Source organism: Balaenoptera borealis, assembly GCF_965194805.1.
Source record: "Balaenoptera borealis genome assembly, chromosome: 11".
Classification (NCBI taxonomy): domain Eukaryota; kingdom Metazoa; phylum Chordata; class Mammalia; order Artiodactyla; family Balaenopteridae; genus Balaenoptera; species Balaenoptera borealis.
In genome coordinates, this window is record NC_138868.1 from 72669479 (window position 1) to 72688068 (window position 18590).

At 42.8% G+C, this 18590-nt stretch overlaps 2 protein-coding genes across 3 annotated transcripts in view; both read right to left on the reverse strand.

Moving 5' to 3' along the window:
* PIWIL4 (piwi like RNA-mediated gene silencing 4) overlaps positions 1-18590 on the reverse strand; it is a 128102-nt gene that overhangs the window by 79069 nt on the left and 30443 nt on the right. The window lies entirely within an intron of this gene.
* Positions 9995-18406, reverse strand: FUT4 (fucosyltransferase 4). Of its 2 annotated transcripts, XM_082339977.1 has the most exons (2): positions 16858-18406; positions 9995-16467 (listed from the first exon to the last, which is right to left on the reverse strand). In XM_082339977.1, exon 2 carries the CDS (start codon positions 16350-16352, stop codon positions 15159-15161), a length of 1194 nt encoding a protein of 397 aa, XP_082196103.1. In that variant the 5' UTR covers positions 16353-16467; positions 16858-18406; the 3' UTR covers positions 9995-15158. The 2 variants fall into 2 exon arrangements, with proteins under 2 accessions (XP_082196103.1, XP_082196102.1); XM_082339976.1 differs by having other exon boundaries at positions 9995-17009.

The following is an 18590-nucleotide window of genomic DNA, read 5'->3' on the forward strand; positions in this document are numbered from 1 at the left end:
GTCATTTTGATGTATGATCCTTTGTCTCAAAAATGTATATGACTGTATCTTCGACTTCTAACAGGAAGAACAGTTCTCAGAGCTTTCTGAGAATCTGCTTCCCAGGTTATAATATTCATTTTGGCTCAAATAAAATTCCCTTTTTCTTCTTAACTTGACAGTTAATTGAATTTTCATTGATAAGTAGAAAGAATAGGTAGTAAAAAGAAGCTAATAAAACTTCAGTATTGGAATTAGGAAACATAGAACATAGCATAACCAGGATTTTAAATAAATATATAAATATATTGTATAATGTAAGTATATATTATACATGATATAAGAAAAAACATCACAAAATTGAAAATGCCTGCAGGAAAAAAAAGGATAAAAGCAAGAGCAACTGCTAAGAAACTAACTCAAACATATAGTGAAAAATCATTACATAAATAACTTAAAATTTATAGTAGAATATGTCTACTTAATAAAAAGAATCAGTAAAAGAAAATTGGAGGAAATACATGAGAAACAGAAAACAAAAAGTGAAATGGCGTCATAAATCCAACTGTATCAGTATAAACATTAAATGTAAATGCTTAAATAAGTCAATCAAAGTGCAGAAGGTTGACTGAAAACAAAACAAGATTCAACTATCCTGTCTACAGTAGACACACTTGAGATTCAATTAAAAATAAAATTAAAGGGATGGAAAAAGATACCTCAGGCAAAGGGCAACCATAAGAAAGTTGGGGTGGCCACACTAATACTGGACAAAAGAAACTTTAAAAAAATACTAGTAGAGATAAACAGAAAAATTTTATAATGATACAAGATAAAACAAATGATAATGATCAAAAAGATAAAGCAATTATAAACATATGCACCTAATAACCGAGCACCAAATATATGAAAACAAAAATGACATAAAATTTTGTTTGAAAATCAGATTCAGCTCCTAAAAAAAGAGGTATGAAAGCCACCCATACAGTCTTTTTCCTTACTATTGGGCAAGAAACTACCTAAACAATCCTTTAGAGAAGCTTAAAGATTTAGAATGGCAATATTCCATCCACCTGCACTCAAGGTAGTGCTTAGTAGAAACAAGTGGCCTTGAAGTTCAAGAGAATCAACCCCAGCTCTGCAGTGATCTTCAGCAAGTAACTCAGCCTCTCAGTTATCTATATAATGAGGATCATAAAAGTTAACCCTCAGGGAGTGTTGTGATTGTAAAATGGGATAATGCATGTGGGAAACGTATGTGGGCCAGCTTAGGTGGCACACAGCAGTGTCAATAAAGCTCACCTTCTCTGTGCTCCCCTTCTCCTTAGGGCAACCCTGTGTATGAACTCTCCCTGTGAAAGGAACTTCTTTCCCACCCTATGGTGCAAAACTCTTATTTGAGCTCCAACAAAGACAAAAAAATGCCGTATATCATTCTGAACAATGAGCCCTCATGTATTATAGAGAGTTACTTTATCTATTTGGTTACTTATTTATTTTCTGTTCCCTCCATATGGTTCCACCATGAGGAATTAAACTTTGTATGTTGGCTTCTTTATCCCCAGCAACTAATCAGGGCCTAGCACTTGGCAAAATATTTGTTGGATGTCTGAAGATGCTTGAAGAGTATGAGAAAAATCCCCTTAGCTTTTTCTTCTCTGGTTTATATTGTCCCATCACTTCACACTTTTCCATAAAGAACTTTTATTCCAGCTCTTTAATTGTGTTTTCCAAATGACTCAGCAATTTTGGCAATTATGAAAGCAGAATACTAACATAAGACAAAATCATTTATTCTCATGCATTATAACACACAGGAATAAACTTGAATCTTGGGTTTCCCTGGTGGCGCAGTGGTTAAGAATCTGCCTGCCAATGCAGGGGACACAGGTTCGAGCCCTGGTCCAGGAAGATTCCACATGCCGCGGAGCAACTAAACCCGTGCACCACAACTACTAAGCCTGCGCTCTAGAGCCCGTGACCCACAACTACTGAACCCGCATGCCACAACTACTGAAGCCCACACACCCAGAGCCTGTGCTCTGCAACAAGAGAAGCCACCGTAATGAGAAGCCCACACACCACAACGAAGAGTAGCCCCTGCTCGCCGCAACTAGAGAAAGCCCACACGCAGCAACAAAGACCCAACGCAGCCAAAAATAAATAAAATAAATAAATTAAGAAAACTGTAACTCAGAATTTATTGCAAAGTATCTATACCCTGAAAACTCAAAGAGATACATGGCTAAGTGGAAATAAAAAGGAACTTTGTAGTCAGTCTTACTGATTTGCTTTATAGATTGAGAATTAGAGAACAAAGCTGCCTGTTTTACTATGAATTAATCACCTTAATATCACATGAATCCTTCTCAATAAATGAATAGCAGGACTTGCCTGTTTATTTGTATGGGGTGGTCTACTCGAGGTTTCCTGTGTTCTGACCCAAACAGTAGTACTGACTTAAAACCAAAGATGGTGCCACATAGAGTTGGCACATTTGCCATTTTAGTCTCCTGGGTAAGAATATCTCGAACCATTTCCTTTCCAGTACTCAAGTAAATGGACAGTATTGTCAGGCCTTTAAACAACAATGAAGAAGAATGTTGTGGTAGCAAGTATGGCAACAAAAAAATAATAATTTCTTCTTATTTCTTAGGACATAAAAACCTGAGAGAATGTGGATGAGTGGTAGTTCAAGGGATAAAATTAAATAAGCAAACTCTTACCATATGATCCAGCAATCAAGCTCCATAGTATTTACCTAAAGAGTTGAAAACTTACATCCACATAAAAACCTGCACGTTTTTTGGAAGCTTTACTTCCAAATATTTTTGGAAGCTTTACTCATATTTTTGGAAGCTTTACTCATATTTTTGGAAGCTTTACTCATATTCATAATTGCCAAAACTTAGAACCAACAAAGATACCCTTCAGTAGGTGAATGGATAAATGAACTGTGCTACATCCAGACAGTGGAATATTATTCTGTGCTAAAAAGAAATCAAGCCACGAAAAGACATGGAGGAATCTTTTTTTTTTTTCTTCCTGATTCAGTATTTGTAGGTTGTATGTTTTTAGGAATTTATCCATTTTTTCCTAGGTCATCCAATTTGTTGGCATCTGTTTGTTCATAGTAGTCTCTCTTTCTTTTTATTTATAAATTTATTTATTATTTTATATTTATTTTTGGTGGTGTTGGGTCTTTGTTGCCGCGTGTGGGCTTTCTCTAGTTGCGGTGAGCGGGGATGACTTTGTTGCAGTGCACGGGCTTCTCATGGCAGTGGCTTCTCTTGTTGTGGAGCATGGGCTCTAGGCACGCAGGCTCAGTAGTCGTGGCTCACAGGCTCTAGAGCGCAGGCTCAGTAGTTGTGGCACACAGGCTTAGTGGCTCCGCGGCATGTGGGCTCTTCCTGGACCAGGGCTCGAACCCGTGTCTCCTGCATTGGCAGGTGGATTCTTAACCACTGCGCCACCAGGGAAGTCCCAACATGGAGGAATCTTAAATGCATATTACTAAGTGAAAGAAGCCAATCTGAAAAGGCTACATACTGTATGATTCCAACTATGTGACATTCTGGAAAAGGCAAAACTATAGGGACAGTACAAAGATTAGTGATTGCCAGAGGTTGGAAGTGGGCGTGGAGGGGTGGGGTGGAAGGGATGACTAGGTGGATCACAGAGAATTTTTATGGCAGTGACCCTACTCCGTATGAAACTACAATGGTGGATACACATCATTATACATTTGTCCAAACCCACAAATGGTACAACACTAAGAGTGAACCCTAATGTAAACCATGGACTCTGGGTGATTATGATGTGTCAATGTAGGTTCATCAGTTGTAACAAATGTACCACTCTGACGGAGGATACTGATAATGGGGGAGGCTATGTATGTGTGAGGGCAGGGGAAATACAGAAAATCTCTGTACCTTCCTCTCAATTTTGCCATGAACCTAAAACGGCTCTAAAATATAAAATCTATTTTAAAAAAATAGACAACTTGTTTACAGAATGTACAAAGATTTAATGGACTACTACTGAGCAATAAAAAAGAAGGAACTACTGACACAAGCAATAATACTGAAGAGTCTCAAATGCATTACGTTAAGGAAAAGGAGCCATATTGAAAGGCTACCTACTACTCAGTTTTATTTATGACATTTCAGAAAAGCAAACTATAGCAATAGAAAACAGATCAGTGGTTGTCAAGAGCTGGGACCGGTAGGAGAAGCTTTGTCCAAAGAGGCATGAGGAAAATTTTGGGAAAGATGGAACTTGACCACAAGACCTGGTTTCTAGATCCTGGAGTGGCATTGGCAGGGCTGTACCACCAGAATCACTGAACTGAATTAACTGAACTAACTAAATTTCATTAGGCTTAAGGCATGCAAATGAACATGGTGAACTGAACACCTAAGACTGCTATCTGCTCTGGGAATTGTAAACGTATGCCTGTATTTCTTGTGCATTAACAAATCTGACTGACTGACTGACTTTGGATTTCTACTTTTCACACCACCACTCTCTGTTTCCAGATACGAAATTTATACAGATTAAGTTAGACTATAATAGCGGTAGAAGATAATGCATACCAGGTTGGAGGGGGCTCATGTTTTAGCACTGATCACCTATATGGCAGCACCATTCAGGAAATACTAGTCTCATGGCTTACACAGTATCAAGATGACCAGACAAATAGACTAGCCAAAGTTACTACATACTGTTCCAATTTGATCATGGTTCTATAGGCCCAGATTTAATCTCAAGTATAATGTCAAATAACTGAAATATAACTATAAAACTTCCTGCTCTGCATTGAGGAAAAGGAGAAGTGACAGGGATGGGGAGAAGAAGACAATATACTTTACTTAGATAATTATTGGGGATGGAGCTAGGTTTAGATGAATGAGACAAAAATGAAAAAATAATTAACTACACATGAGGGAAAACCTAAAAATTCAAAAGTACTTTTCATTTGTAATTTTGGCATAACAATGGTTTCTTCCAAATATCTTTTAAATTTAATAAGTTGGCTACAATATAGAATTCAAGTAATGTAAATGATAGCTATAAATATGCACATAACGTGGTATGAAAAGAAAAGCAACCAATTATCAGGCTGGTATTATTAAAATAGTATTGAAAGTCAATGTAATAATTCTGAGTTGTGGTAACTGGAATAACTATGCTCAAATTTTTTTTAATTTTTTTTTTTTTTTTTTGGCTGTGTTGGGTCTTGGTTGCGGCATGCTGGATCTTTTTCGTTGTGGTGCGTGGGCTCTTTCTTGCGGTGCGTGGGCTTCTCTCTAGTTGTGGTGTGTGAGTTTTCTCTCTCTAGTTGTGGTGTGTGAGTTTTCTCTCTCTAGTTGTGGCGTGTGGGCTCCAGAGTGCATGGGCTCTGTAGTTTGCAACACGCGGGCTCTCTGGTTGAGATGTGTGAGCTCAGTAGTTGCGGCATGCAGGTTTAGCTGCCCCATGGCATGTGGGATCTTAGTTCCCCGACCAGGGATCGAACCCGCGTCCCCTGCATTGGAAGGCGGATTCTTTACCACTGGACCACCAGGGAAGTCCCCTATTGCTTAAATTTTATTATAGCTTCTAGTTATTTCTGTTTGTCTGTAGTTTAAGTAATATAAATCTATTAATAACAGAAACATAATTCTAGAACGACGATGCCTTTGATATGAACATAATTCCAGAGTAATGACACCATAACAAGACAGGAAACAGCTCATATTTAAGAGGGGATAGATAGTTCTAGTGTTCCAGTTTTAGAGAAACCCTTATAAGGAGAAATCCACAAATCCACATTATGTCAATAACACTTAGATCAAACTGCTTTAGCTAGCTACTAAATTCCTTTGCAAAGCGCTTTTTTTTTTTTTAGTGTTGGAATTCTTCAGCTTCAATCCAAGAGAGCATCTCTTGAATAAACTCTTTTTTAATCCCTAAACTTCTGATTCTCTAAAAGCAAAGAACTAATCAGAAGCCCCCAGTGGGCAGCTCAGCAGCATCTTCCTAGCCCCCCATCATGCACACACCTCCCCTCCCCGTTCACTCACAGTCAAAAGGAGTTTGTCCAGGTTGGATTGCAGCATCCACCACAGACGTCAGAAACCCTCAATCACCATGAGCAGGAAGGCTGACCGCCAAAGTTAGGGAACCACATTTTTAAATGCAAAATTGAGAAACAGGGATAAATATGCGTACATTACAAAAATGCTATGAACTGAGGCATCTAAGAAAATCCAGGGCCATGGCTGCAATAAGGCGAGAGCTGAAATCAATGGCCAGCGCTCCATATTGCTCTGGAGTCAGCACTGTTTCTTCACATTACCAGCATTCCCTGTTGTTCCTTCACTGAGAACGCAGAGAACTAGAAAGCTAGTGACATAACGGGGAACCTGGCACCAGAGGGACCCATCGAAAAGAGCAGTTATGTTTTCTAGTCTCCTTCCCCAGCCCTACTCAGAAGACTTAGAATCTTCTCTAGCTTTTGCCAACCTTATCCACCTAGGGACTGGACCCCATTTCTGCACTCCCAGCTGTGATCCTGCTTTAAACCTCATGGACTGACCACCTGAAACAGCAAGGTTGCTGCTACCCATCTGGCCCCAAGTTATGTCCACCTGGAGACTCCTGTACTCAATCCACAAGATCACAACTGCTATTAACTTGATACTGGCCCTCACCATGAGGTCTCCAGGCTCTTGTCAATACCAGGGTAAGAGCTGCTGGCAACCACCCAAAGGCGTTGCCTCTAGTGAGTCTGTTGACCTGGTCTAAGCCCTTCCCAGTTCTGGCTCCTGCTTCTTTCCAAGTGTCCAGACACTGGAGTCCCAGCAAACTTCCTGGTAAGCCAGTGCTAAATATGTGCCCCCATATTTTACAGATGAGAAAATCCAGATTCAGAGTAGTTGAGAAGATTACCCATATAAGCAGTGGAAGATTAGCAAACTTACGTAAATTAGGACAGAGGGGCACACATCACAGTTACTGCAAAAGTTGGACTTAATGAAAGAGTACTATAACAAAAGATTTGAAATTGAATGGACATATATTAGAATCCTGGCTCAGGTACTATCTGCAGTATTGTACATGCCTAACCTGTTTGTTTCTGTTTTCTTATCTCTAAAATGGGGATAATACCTGCATTAGTTATCTAATACCCCAAACAAACCCTAAAACAACAAACATTTATTACCTCATAGATCCTGTGGGTCAGGAATCTGGGCCTGCCTCACCTTGCGGCCTCTGACTCAGGGTCTCTCAGGAGGTTGCAGTTAAGATGTCAGCCAGGACTGGAGTCTCATCTGGAGGCTCACGCATCTGGGAGGCCGGACTCAGTTCCTCTTGAGCTGTTGGACTGAGGGTTTCAGTTCCTCACTGGGTTGGCCAGAGGGCCTCCCTCTGTTTCCTGCCCCAGGGTAGCTCACAGCTGGTTAGAGCAAGCAAGCTAGAAAGCAGGAAAGGGCCCCAGAATGGAAAACCAGGCTTTTTATCTCCTAACCTCTAAAGTGTCAGTCTTTCACTTCTGCCATATTCTTCTCTTCTTTAGAAATGAGTCACTAAATCCAGACCAAACCCAAAAGGAGATAAGGGTGTGGACACCAGGAGGAGGAGCCAATTGGGGTCATCTTAGGGATGAATCTTAGATTCCTATCTTAGGGACTGACTACTACAATGCCTTTAATGTAAAGACTTAAAAAATCGAAAAAAAATATGTAACGTATCCCGTGTACAGTAAGAGCTTAATAAACAACACATATTGGTGAACTACAATTTCTAGCAAAGAATCCTTGTTTAAAACCACAAATGTATACCTCCCAAAGAAGGAGGCTTGATAAATCCTTAGATGAGACTCATTTTTATCAGAAGGTGTCTCTGTTTGATCAGTAAGATGGTTGTGCTTCATCGTATTTCAGAATAAGTTTCAGGAAGTGGAACAGATTTCTAAAACGTTTATCTGACATTATAAGGAGAAAATCATAGGGTCAGGGTAGGTGTGCCTAGTTGGTAGGAGAGCAAAATCCCTTTAGAGATTAGTCATTTTGAAGGTGATGCTTAATAATGACATTCATTTTTAACTGTAGTGTTAGTGAAAATAATCAGGTAGATAAATGTTGAGACTAGAGGCTGTAGCAGTTGTATTTTTCATAAAGAACATTACGAAGACTTAGTCTGTGATGAAGGAAGTTCATTCCTGACACGTGATCCTCCGACCCCTCTGAGGCTACTACTGAGAGTTTGCTTTCTGTCCCCTTAAATGCTGTGATTCTGCACACGATCTAATACGTCCTTCTGTGACGTCTTTCTTATGCCAGCACTTATGTGTTAGAATTGTTTGTCAAAATGTCTGTTTCTCCCACTAGAACATACACTTCTTGACTGCAGAGTCCTTGCCTTAGTTTTATTTACATCCCCAAGTCCTAGCATAGTGCCTACAGAGAAGACAACCAAGAAATATTTGTAAAATGTTGCTGAGTAGTCCATTTCCCCCTCTTTGCAAAATAATTCAGATTAAGATTTTAGCACTCGATCTAATAGGGCATCATTTTTTAGTATATTTAGGGAAGATTCAGTAATTTTCAGAAACATTCATTTGACGATCTCAAAAAATCCAATTCTTTACAACTTACTTGAAATAGTTTTATAGTAGGGCTCCCCATGGCACTAATAAGGTATCAAATGTTCTGAATCCTCTCCATCTTTCCCTCCGACTCTTCTTCAAAGGAGTCAATTGATTACGGCTATCTTAAAAAATAATAAATTTCTCTAAAAGTAGATATTGAGGACAGTTCAAGTATGCTGTCTGGAAATCTAAAGAAAAAAAAAAAAAAAACCCCAAACCAAAAAAACCTGCAATGAAAGTGATTTTTCCAAGATGAAAAAGAAGCAGTCAGAAGAATCTGTTGTAACCAATCATGGGACAGTTTTATATTTCTGCTGAAATGTCACTTTATTCCTTGTTAAGTTCCCGACTCCTTGTCACTTCACTCCCCATTTGCCAACAGATGCTGCATTTCAAGTTGGAACAAAGGTTTCTTTTGAGGAAAATGGCATCGAATGGTAGATTTTACTCTCTTCTCTCATTCTCCGGGCACATGTTCCTCCTTTATCGTACTTCTTTGTCATTTCACACTCATCTTCCCTCTCTTCTTTTTCCATCGAATCTTCTCACCTTCTCTTCAAGCACTTCTTACTCATTTACCCCAACGTCTTTCCTTTTTCCTCTTCACTCCCCACATATATTCACCACCCATTCTGCTTTATAACGCATTTTTTTAAAACTCTTTCATTATTGAGTCCTCTTTTCTTGTCACACCTGCTTCTACCCTCAGCTGGCTATCATCATTTTTCAAACTCTATACTTAAATGAGCACATCAGTGTGTATCTATTCGAGAAGGGAAAGTAGAGAAAATAGTGTTTTTCCAAGTTCATATTTTCCCCTTTTAATAATTTGAGCGTAAGCTGTTAAGAAAAAAGATGCCTCTGCCCACCATCACATTCCTAGTCTTTATTCTACCTCTTTTTAAAAAAAATTTTTAAATTTTTTGGCCGTGCTGTGCATCTTGTGAGATCTTAGTTCCCCGACCAGGGATCGAACCTGGGCTCTCAGCAGTGAGAGCGAGGAGTCCTTACCACTGGACCGCCAGGGAATTCCCAGTATTCTACCTCTTTTAAAAATGGCATTATTTAATTTAGCGCACAGGAGCTAGAGACAGTACAGAGGGCATCAGAGCACTCAGTGAAGTAAACTGGAATGAGAGAAAGGAGTACACTACTTACACCCTTGGAGATGAGTCACTAGGTTAAAGTGAAGAAGCCAGGCAAGAAAGAGCAGAGGACGAGCTGCATGAGACCTTGTGTAATTCAGAAAAGGCAAAGCCATCACATTTCAGTCACCATTCTAGAACCAAAGAACTTACAGAAACCCCTTGACCAAGAAACATCCCATGTATCATTGCTGAATACATTAGTGCCTGGGAAATATACATTATAAACAAGGAGTCATTTTCCATCTTTAATCATTTTGTCAAAACAATCTGAACATGGGTACATAAATACTTGATTTGTTATAAGAATGTGTAGCATAAGAGTCCCTGAGACATATCCAAGAATGACTTGAACTGTATTCAGTGCAATTATTCACCATACTAATTACCAAGAACTTGGCTCCCTTCCCTGATATTTAAGGCATGTTATTAAAAAAAGATATATATCATATATACACACATCTATAAAATATAATAATTACATATTATATATAAATAGATATATATTTTATTAATGCTACATCAGAGTCTCCCTCTCTGGTGCCTGGATTTTCTGCCAGTTTACTGATGCTGTGTAGTTAAGTCATTTCCAGACTGTAAGGAAGGCACTTAGGGAGGTAAATTAGTTCTTTAAGCCCTAGGGTGCCAGTTAGTAGAATGAGGGCAATGGAACTAGAAGGTCCCAAGAGAAGATGTTGTCCCACCCCTTCCTTTTGCAGTTCAAGTGACAGAGGCTCAAAGGAGTTGTGACTTGCACAAGCACGGCCGGTTCTGCCGCTATTGCTGTAACCTTAGGTAAGTCCTTAACCAGGTCCCTTCTTCTATAAAATGGACTGGTGATCATCACAGCTAACATCTTCCAGGTGCTTCCTGTGTGCCCGACATTGTCCTGAGTACTTTAAGGGTCTTTTCTAATTCTCCCAACACCTCCATAAATTATATATGGTTACCTTCAATTAGAGATGAGAATATCAATACACAGAAAGCTTAAATAATTTACCCAAGATGAGACAATTAGGAAACGTTGCAAAGCTGGTCTAGTAACCCAGGAATAACTGCCTCCAAAATTCTCGACTTCCAATTTGTAAATCCCTTCTAAGAAAACCCCAGCAGGTAGGTTCTCAAATTCCTCCTATCTCTAAAAGTCTAGAGCAGAGTTAACAAACTATAGCCCACAGGCCAAATCCAGGTACTGCCTTTGTTTACAGATTGTCAGTGGCTGCTTTTGTACCACCAACAGCAGAGGTGAGTAGTGGCCGCAGAGACTGTATGGCCAGCAAGGCCTGAAATATCTACTCTCTGGCCCTTTACAGAAAAAGTGTGCTGATCCCTGCTCTAGAGCTTTGAAAATTTGGAGCATCCTGTAACTGTATAGCACTTTACAATGTACAAAGCACCCTGGCAAACACATTTAATCTTCGTTTTGCAGGGGCATTCATGCATATAAAGGAGGACGCTAATTTAAGTAACTCGCCTAATCAGGGCCACAGGGACAGAAAGTGGCAAAACCACATACCCAGGTTTTGACTCCAAATTGCGAGCTCTTTCCATGCAGCTACCCTGTCTCCTCTAAATTACTGCTGAGGAAGGGTTTGGAAACTGGAAAGGACCTGTGAATACTGAAAGCAAGTCAGACTGTCTTCTTGATGCAAATATTTCAGGCGTACTCGTGTAATTAAAGTCATCGAGCACTAAAAATATTAAATTAAATTTGTAATACATTTGAAAGAAAAGTTTATGAAAGCCATTTTGAAATACATGTGATGCATCTCTATGTATTTTTATATTAGCGTATGTGAAATTTTAACCTACTCAATTTAGAATGACTTGAAAAATGAAATCACATAAAATGAGCAATTGCTGCATTTCTCTTGCTCTTTGATGAAATTAGCCTAAAAATATATTGTTTGTTCCTTACCCCAAATTTGCACATAAAACTGCAATTATACCTTCCTCATGCTAACTATTCAATAAATACATGGTTAGTTTTAAATAGAGTTAATACCAAGGAGAGCATTAGTAAAATAATACTTATTTAACAATATAAATTAACCAAAACCAAAACAAGTTTTTTAAAAAAAATTTCAAAGAAAGCGTAGTGCTTCTTCCTAGTCTGCAAATTCAAGCTCAATCTAAATGGCAGTAATGACTCTTGAAGTAGTATGGCTGAGCTTTAGGGATTCATTTGAAATACATGATATGAGGCCACTTCCTTTTTATTTTAGATATATTCTGTAACATACCCTGAGATTTAATTCTGCAATCCATATAAATGGATATGGAGGCACCCTGAAATCACTGCAAGAAGGGAAATAAACCTATCTGTCACCAGTTGAGTCACCACTCTGTGTTAGGCACCTTATTACTTTATTTCCTGAACAGCTCATAAGGAGCTGTGAAGTCATTTCTTGCCCCATTTTACAGTTAAGAAAGCTGAGGCTCAGGGTTATTACTAATTTGCCCAAGGTCACATGGCTGGAATTCAGAGTTAAGCCAGATTACCTTCAAACTCCAAACTATCCCCCACTGTCCCATGTAGATTCCCAATAACACCAAGACCATTGACCAATAAATCATAAATACTTATTTTAAGAATAGAATCTTTCCTTCTTTATTGGAGGTTCTCTTTTGATATTGTAATTCTGCCCATACTATAATATTTTAATGAGGAAATTTTATCCAGAGATTTCAATTTCTCCTTTTAAGAAAAAGGGAGAATTGAAGCACCTAGACTTTGGTGAGTTTTTCGAACAAATGCATAGAGATAAAAGTTACTTTATGATTCAGCTAATTGTACTAATCAAATGCAAAATTACTGTTTACAGCAGAATTCTGTATAAACCTAATTAATCTTGGACCTTACCCACAACGGTCACTGAGGGTGCTTATTATAATAAATCAAGGAGGAAAAAAAACACATTATTTCAGGCTTTAAATCAACTAGCTTTCTAATAATTGATTTATGGTATTATTAAGAATGTCACTTTACTCCTAATTTATCCCTCCCCCCCAAATTAGGAGTTTGGGATTAACAGATACACAATACTATATATAAAACAGATAAACAACAAGGATCCACTGTATAGCACAGGGAACTATATTCAATATCTTGTAATAACCTATAACGGAAAAGAATCCGAAAAAGAATATATATTATCTATAATATATATGTTATATAGAATATATATTATATATATATACTACATATATAATATATATATTAACTGAATCACTTTGCTGTACACCTGAAACTAACACAACACTGTAAGTCAACTATATGTAAATCAAAAAAAAAAAAGGGGGCTTCCCTGGTAGCGAAGTGGTTAAGAATCCGCCTGCCAATTCAGGGGACACGGGCAGAGCAACTAAGCCCGTGCGCCATAACTACTGAGCCTGCACTCTAGAGCCCGCGAGCCACAACTACTGAACCCGCGTGCCACAACTACTGAAGCCCACGCACCTAGAGCCCATGCTCCGCAACAAGAGAAGCCACCACATTGAGAAGCCCGTGCACCTCAACAAAGAGTAGCCTGGGGCTTCCCTGGTGGCACAGTGGTTGAGAATCCGCCTGCCAATGCAGGGGACATGGGTTCGAGCCCTGATCCGGGAAGATCCCACATGACGCGGAGCAACTAAGCCCATGCACCACAGCTACTGAGCCTGTGCTCTAGAGCCCATGTGCCACAACTACTGAGCCCGTGTGCCACAACTACTGAAGCCTGGGTGCCTAAAGCCTGTGCTCCGCAATGAGAAGCCACCGCAATAATAAGCCCACGCACTGTAACGAAGACCCAACACAGCCAAAAATAAATTAATTAATCTTAAAAAAAAGAACATTACTTTAAACAAATAAGTTCTGCCAATTGATTTATCAAAGTCCACTATTTACTTTTTGACAGTGGTAGATTGTAAGAGCCTTAAAGAGAGGAACCTTGCCTTAAACATTTTTGTTTTTCCCAAGCTCAGTGTTTCACGTGGCGCAGGTACATTGTGACACCGAATATGCTGCTCATTCAACAACTTTCAAAGTCAATGCATATATTTTCAAAGTTGGTCCCATAGCACAGTCTCAGGGGCAGTAGAAACGTGAGGATGTACCCACTGTACTACTGGGCAGACCAGGAGGGGAACCTGGTGGCCCCAGGGAGAAGTGCAGATTTCTGTAACAAAAGATAAAGTTTTTACTGCAGGCACTGATTTAGTTCTATTCCCTAGCAACCAAACATTTAACTTAAAACTGACAGAATCAAAAACTGCCATTAACAGACACCAGGAAACTTTTTTCCTTTTGCATGATTCCATAATACAGTGCAATCCCTTTCATTGTTCTGCAGACAGGTAATGCCAGGACCCCATGGAGGACTGACTTTCCAGTTTTAAATTTCAGCTCCAGTAAAGACACAAAATAAATAAATTTGTGGAAAGTGACACTATGGCTTCCTTCTCTTCTGTTTGTAAACACAGGCTGGTTTTCTGGGAGGAAGGGAGAGGAAGGTCGCTTCTGCTTTATTTTCACATCTGTAATTTTAATATGCTTTTTTAAAAGATCCAGGTTATAGAAAAACATAGACACAGAAAAAATCAGTTAGGAGATGATTATTCACATTATAAAGGGATTCTCCATAGGGTTCCATTAAATATTGCGCTCTTCTAAAACAGTGAATTTGATTTAAAAGCGGCTTTTCAAGAATACATTTGTGTAAAGTGAGGTACACCAAATATTCATCCTAACTCTTCTCCAAGGACAATCCAGCACCTTGTTTCCATTCATAGAGCAAGGGAACAAACAACAGCACCTGTTAAGGAAGTCAATGGATTCTTGGACCACCCTCCTCACCCTTCTTAGGAGATGACGCTTTGAGAAATCCAGGCACAAAGAGAAAGACCCACTTGTGGCCACAGTCCTTTCACTATCCCGCAACAAGACTCTATCTGAAACCAGGGGTTTGCCGCATTTGGCCCAGTCACATGAGTGAAGGAGCACTGTGTGAGATTTGGACTCAGCACAGGCCACAAATATGGCCTGTGGCAGATGAGGAAATTCAGAGCCACTGACAATTGTTTCTTGTAGGTAAGCTGTTTCTTCACCTCTGCACTGGTTACAAGGGGAGGAAGGGCCCCCATCTTCACCCCAGAGCTCAGATGCCCTTGGACAGCAGAGGAAGCCCAACTGCTAGTTGTCCAAAAACCATGAGCACCCAGGACCCTTCCCTCCCAGTCTTTGTGCTGAATAATATTACTTGGTAAATCAACTTTAGTCTATGGGAATAGATTAAAAACGGGTGTTTGGAAAATACAGTCCCGTGATTCGGCAGTTAAGGAGATGCACAGCGGAGGATCCGGAGGATCCAAAAGCCGACGACTTGGCCTCCCTGGGTTACAGCCAGGGGAAGGTGGCTTCACCGCTGAAACCAGCCAGCCAAGTTAGGGACGCTCTTGGGCTGGTCCCCAGCCATCCGCACAGCCTGGCAGGTCCGGCACCAAGGCTCATCCCAGAAGGAGGTGACGTGCACGGCATAGCTCCGACGCCAGCTAAAGTATCCGCGGTAGGCAGCTGGGTTCCGATCGAGGAATTGCAGGTGGGCCGCCAGGGAGGAGGCATCAGGGAAGTCGTCCACATGGATGAAGGCACGGCGGGGCACGAAGCGCTCGTAATTGGCACGGTCTGGGCCCAGCACCACCGGCACCGCCCCAGCCAGGAAGGCGTTGCGCCACAGCTTCTCCGTGATATAATCCAGGTGCTGCGAGTTCTCGAAGGCCAGGTAGAACTTGTAGCGGGCCACCGTGTGCAGGAGCCCGACGTCAGGCAGCGGCTGCCCGGGCCCGCCCTTGCCGAAGAGGTCCACAGTCACGTACTGGCTCAGCTGGCGGTAGTAGCGGACCCGCGCCTGGCGCTCGTCCCAGTTGCTCACCACCCAGGCCACCAGCCCTTGTTTCCGGGCCAGTGGCGGGACCAGACCCGCCGGCTGCTCGCTGGGATGGGTCCTAGGGTAGAGGTAGCCGTAAGGCACGAAGATGTCCGAGTCGGCCCGGTAGGAGAGCGTCCAGTTGAAGAGGTTACGTGCCAGGCTCTGCAGCCCCGGGGAGTGGGTGGGTGACTCGAAGTTCATCCACACCCAGCGCTGGCCCGGGGGCCTGGGGCCCGAGGCAGCCAGGGCTAAGGCCTCCGCGGCTTCCTCCTCGTCGTCCATCAGCACTTGCTGCTCCTCCGCCGGGCGCACGTGGACGCCCCAGGGCGGGGGCCAGTCCGGGGGTCCCTTCACCAAGTCTCGGTGGTGGAAAAGCACCGCCTGGGCCTCCCCGTAGGCCGCGCGATCAGTGAGCAGGCGGCAGCCGCTGATGTTGAAGCGCAGCCGGCAATCAGGGGGCGGCCTTTTGGCTCGGTGCCGGCCCCCGAAGGGCTCCCACCACAGCAGCACGCTCACCCGCCGCGGCGGGACGGAGGAGGCCCAGGGCAGCGGCGGCAGCTGCTTCCAGCAAACATAGACGACCACGGCGCTGCACACCAGGCTGGCGGCCATCAGCGCCAAATGGGCCTCGGACAGCCTCAGGCCTCCACGCCGAGTGCGCCGCCGGCCCCACCGCGCGCCCATGGCGAGTGCCGGCAGAGACGCCGCCGCCCGCCGCGCGGCCGCAAGCCCGGAGCGGCGGTGCCCGCTCTCATGCTGCCACTGAGGGTTCAGCCTTCGTTGCTGCTCGCCGCCCGACCTGGAGCGGGAAAGGGCGGTCCCAGGATCTAAAGGCCCGCAGGTCTTGCTCTCTTCCCCACCCCTCGCCGCCCGGCGAGAGTCCAGGGCGAGGGAAGCGGACCCGGCGGCCCAGCCCAGCGCAGCCCCGTCCCTCCCCTCCACCGCGCGCCCGACCAGACCAGCCCGGCCAAGCCCCGGGCGCCTCCTGCTGCACCTCCGCCCACTCCCCGGCCCCTCCAGGGTTCCCGGACTCCCCGGCAGCGCCCCGCCCGCGACTCCGGATGCCGTCGCCGTGATCCCGGACCTCTCCGCGCACCCCACGCCTTGGCCTGGCGCTGGCGCTCTCGCCTGCCGGGGACTCCTTCCCAGCTGCGCCCGAGCCCTCAATCGCGGCCGCCCAGATTCTTGCCTTCCAGAGTGAGGGCCCGGTTCATCCCTGGGCGCCGGCAGCTGGTGCGAGACCCTCCAGAAGCCGCGGCGGCGCGGGCGCGGGAGGAAGGCGGCCCAGGGGTACCGAGCCTGCGGGCGGGATCGAAGATCCTCTTCCTTCCTCTCGCCCCATCAATGGCCAGCGACGCCTGCCGGAGGGAGGGAGCCCGCGAGGCCGCGGAAACGTGCTGACAGAGGCTCAGCCTACGCGGAGCGGACCTTAACCTCGTGACCTGCCGCCGACGCAGGCAGGTAGCGCAGTCAGCTCCCTAGGCGCGGCCCACAGAGGTGGTGCATTTTGTGAAACCAAGTTTTCAAGGAAACCCTACTGTCAGAACATTCGCTTTGCCTACAGCCCCAGCAGAGGAAACAGAAGAATCGAAAGTTTTCTGAGCAGTGAAAACACGTTCTTTTTCTTCGCTCCCTCACTGAATGAACGCTTCTGCCTGCTGGCTCATAGCTTTCTTTGGACCAGAGCTATGAACTTCCTGCCTATTCAGTGAGATGAATGAATGAACAACACCATTAATTTTACTAAGCACTTAAGAAGCAGCTTAATATCTGGGCTCATGAAGATCCAGCAAAGCACTGTGGACTATAAAACGATGACTAAGATAAATATTATAGCATCCAAGTTTAGGGTATAAAGGGTATCACAGTGGCCTCTTCAGGTTTATCAATGAAGCAACTGAGGCATCTGCTTCTACCGTGACTTAAGGAGTTTTTTTTCCCGATGGCTTGAATTTGAATTTCTGGATTTTGGCCTTCATTTATGTAATTAAACTTTTATTCAGAAAAGTTCTAAATAGGGCATGGGTGGGCTGTTGACCTAAGGAGAGGAGGCGGTTTGAGAGAATTTTTAGATCACAGCGGTGCATTGGTGGTGCCCCAGCCCAGTGCCATGTAAGTTACAAGATGTTAGGGAAGAAGTAGACTTGCTGGGAATGGGGCCAACCTGTCAGGTATTTTTGATGTTATGCCATTTGGATTTATTATGAAGAACTTTTTCATTGAAAACCAAGTACAGATTGTAAAAGCTTCTATAAAAATGGTTTCATTTAGGTAGTTTCAAGTGGCATTACCTGCCCACCCACAGTGACAATTTGGGAGCTGAATGGACAGCGTTAGGTGCTCTGGCTGTACCCATCAGCCTAGTGATACTTTCTCTTACACACCAAAAGCTTTTATAATAATGTTTTTATAGAATCATTTTTCAAGCTAGTTAAACAAATTGTCTTTGAAATTAGAAATTTCAGTGATTCTCCACTCTGTTATTTTTAATTAGAAAGAAAAGGCTATAAATGCATGAATAACTTTTTTCATCCAAAGGAAGGAAAGGACATATTGGCTTTTCTTTTTATGCAATTCAAAAACCTATACGTTTATGCCCATTCCTCCCCCACTTCAGTTAAATAAGACATCATAGATAGAGCCTAACATTTGTGTTTGGCATTTGGTAAATGTTAGCCTGCTTGCCTGTATCCTCCCTCCACTCCCAATTTTCCCTTAGATCCTTCAGATATTCCAATTAAAGCAACTTTTTACTGGCAGAATGGCTCAGATCTCATGAATATCAATTTCCATTGTGTCCACTTATCTTGGTAGGGTGCAGGACCACAAACTGTCCCTACTTCAGTCATATCTTGGTGTATGCGAGGGGATACCAAGCAGAAGTTTGTGGCTGGATCAGTGAAAAAAGTCATGACTTACCTA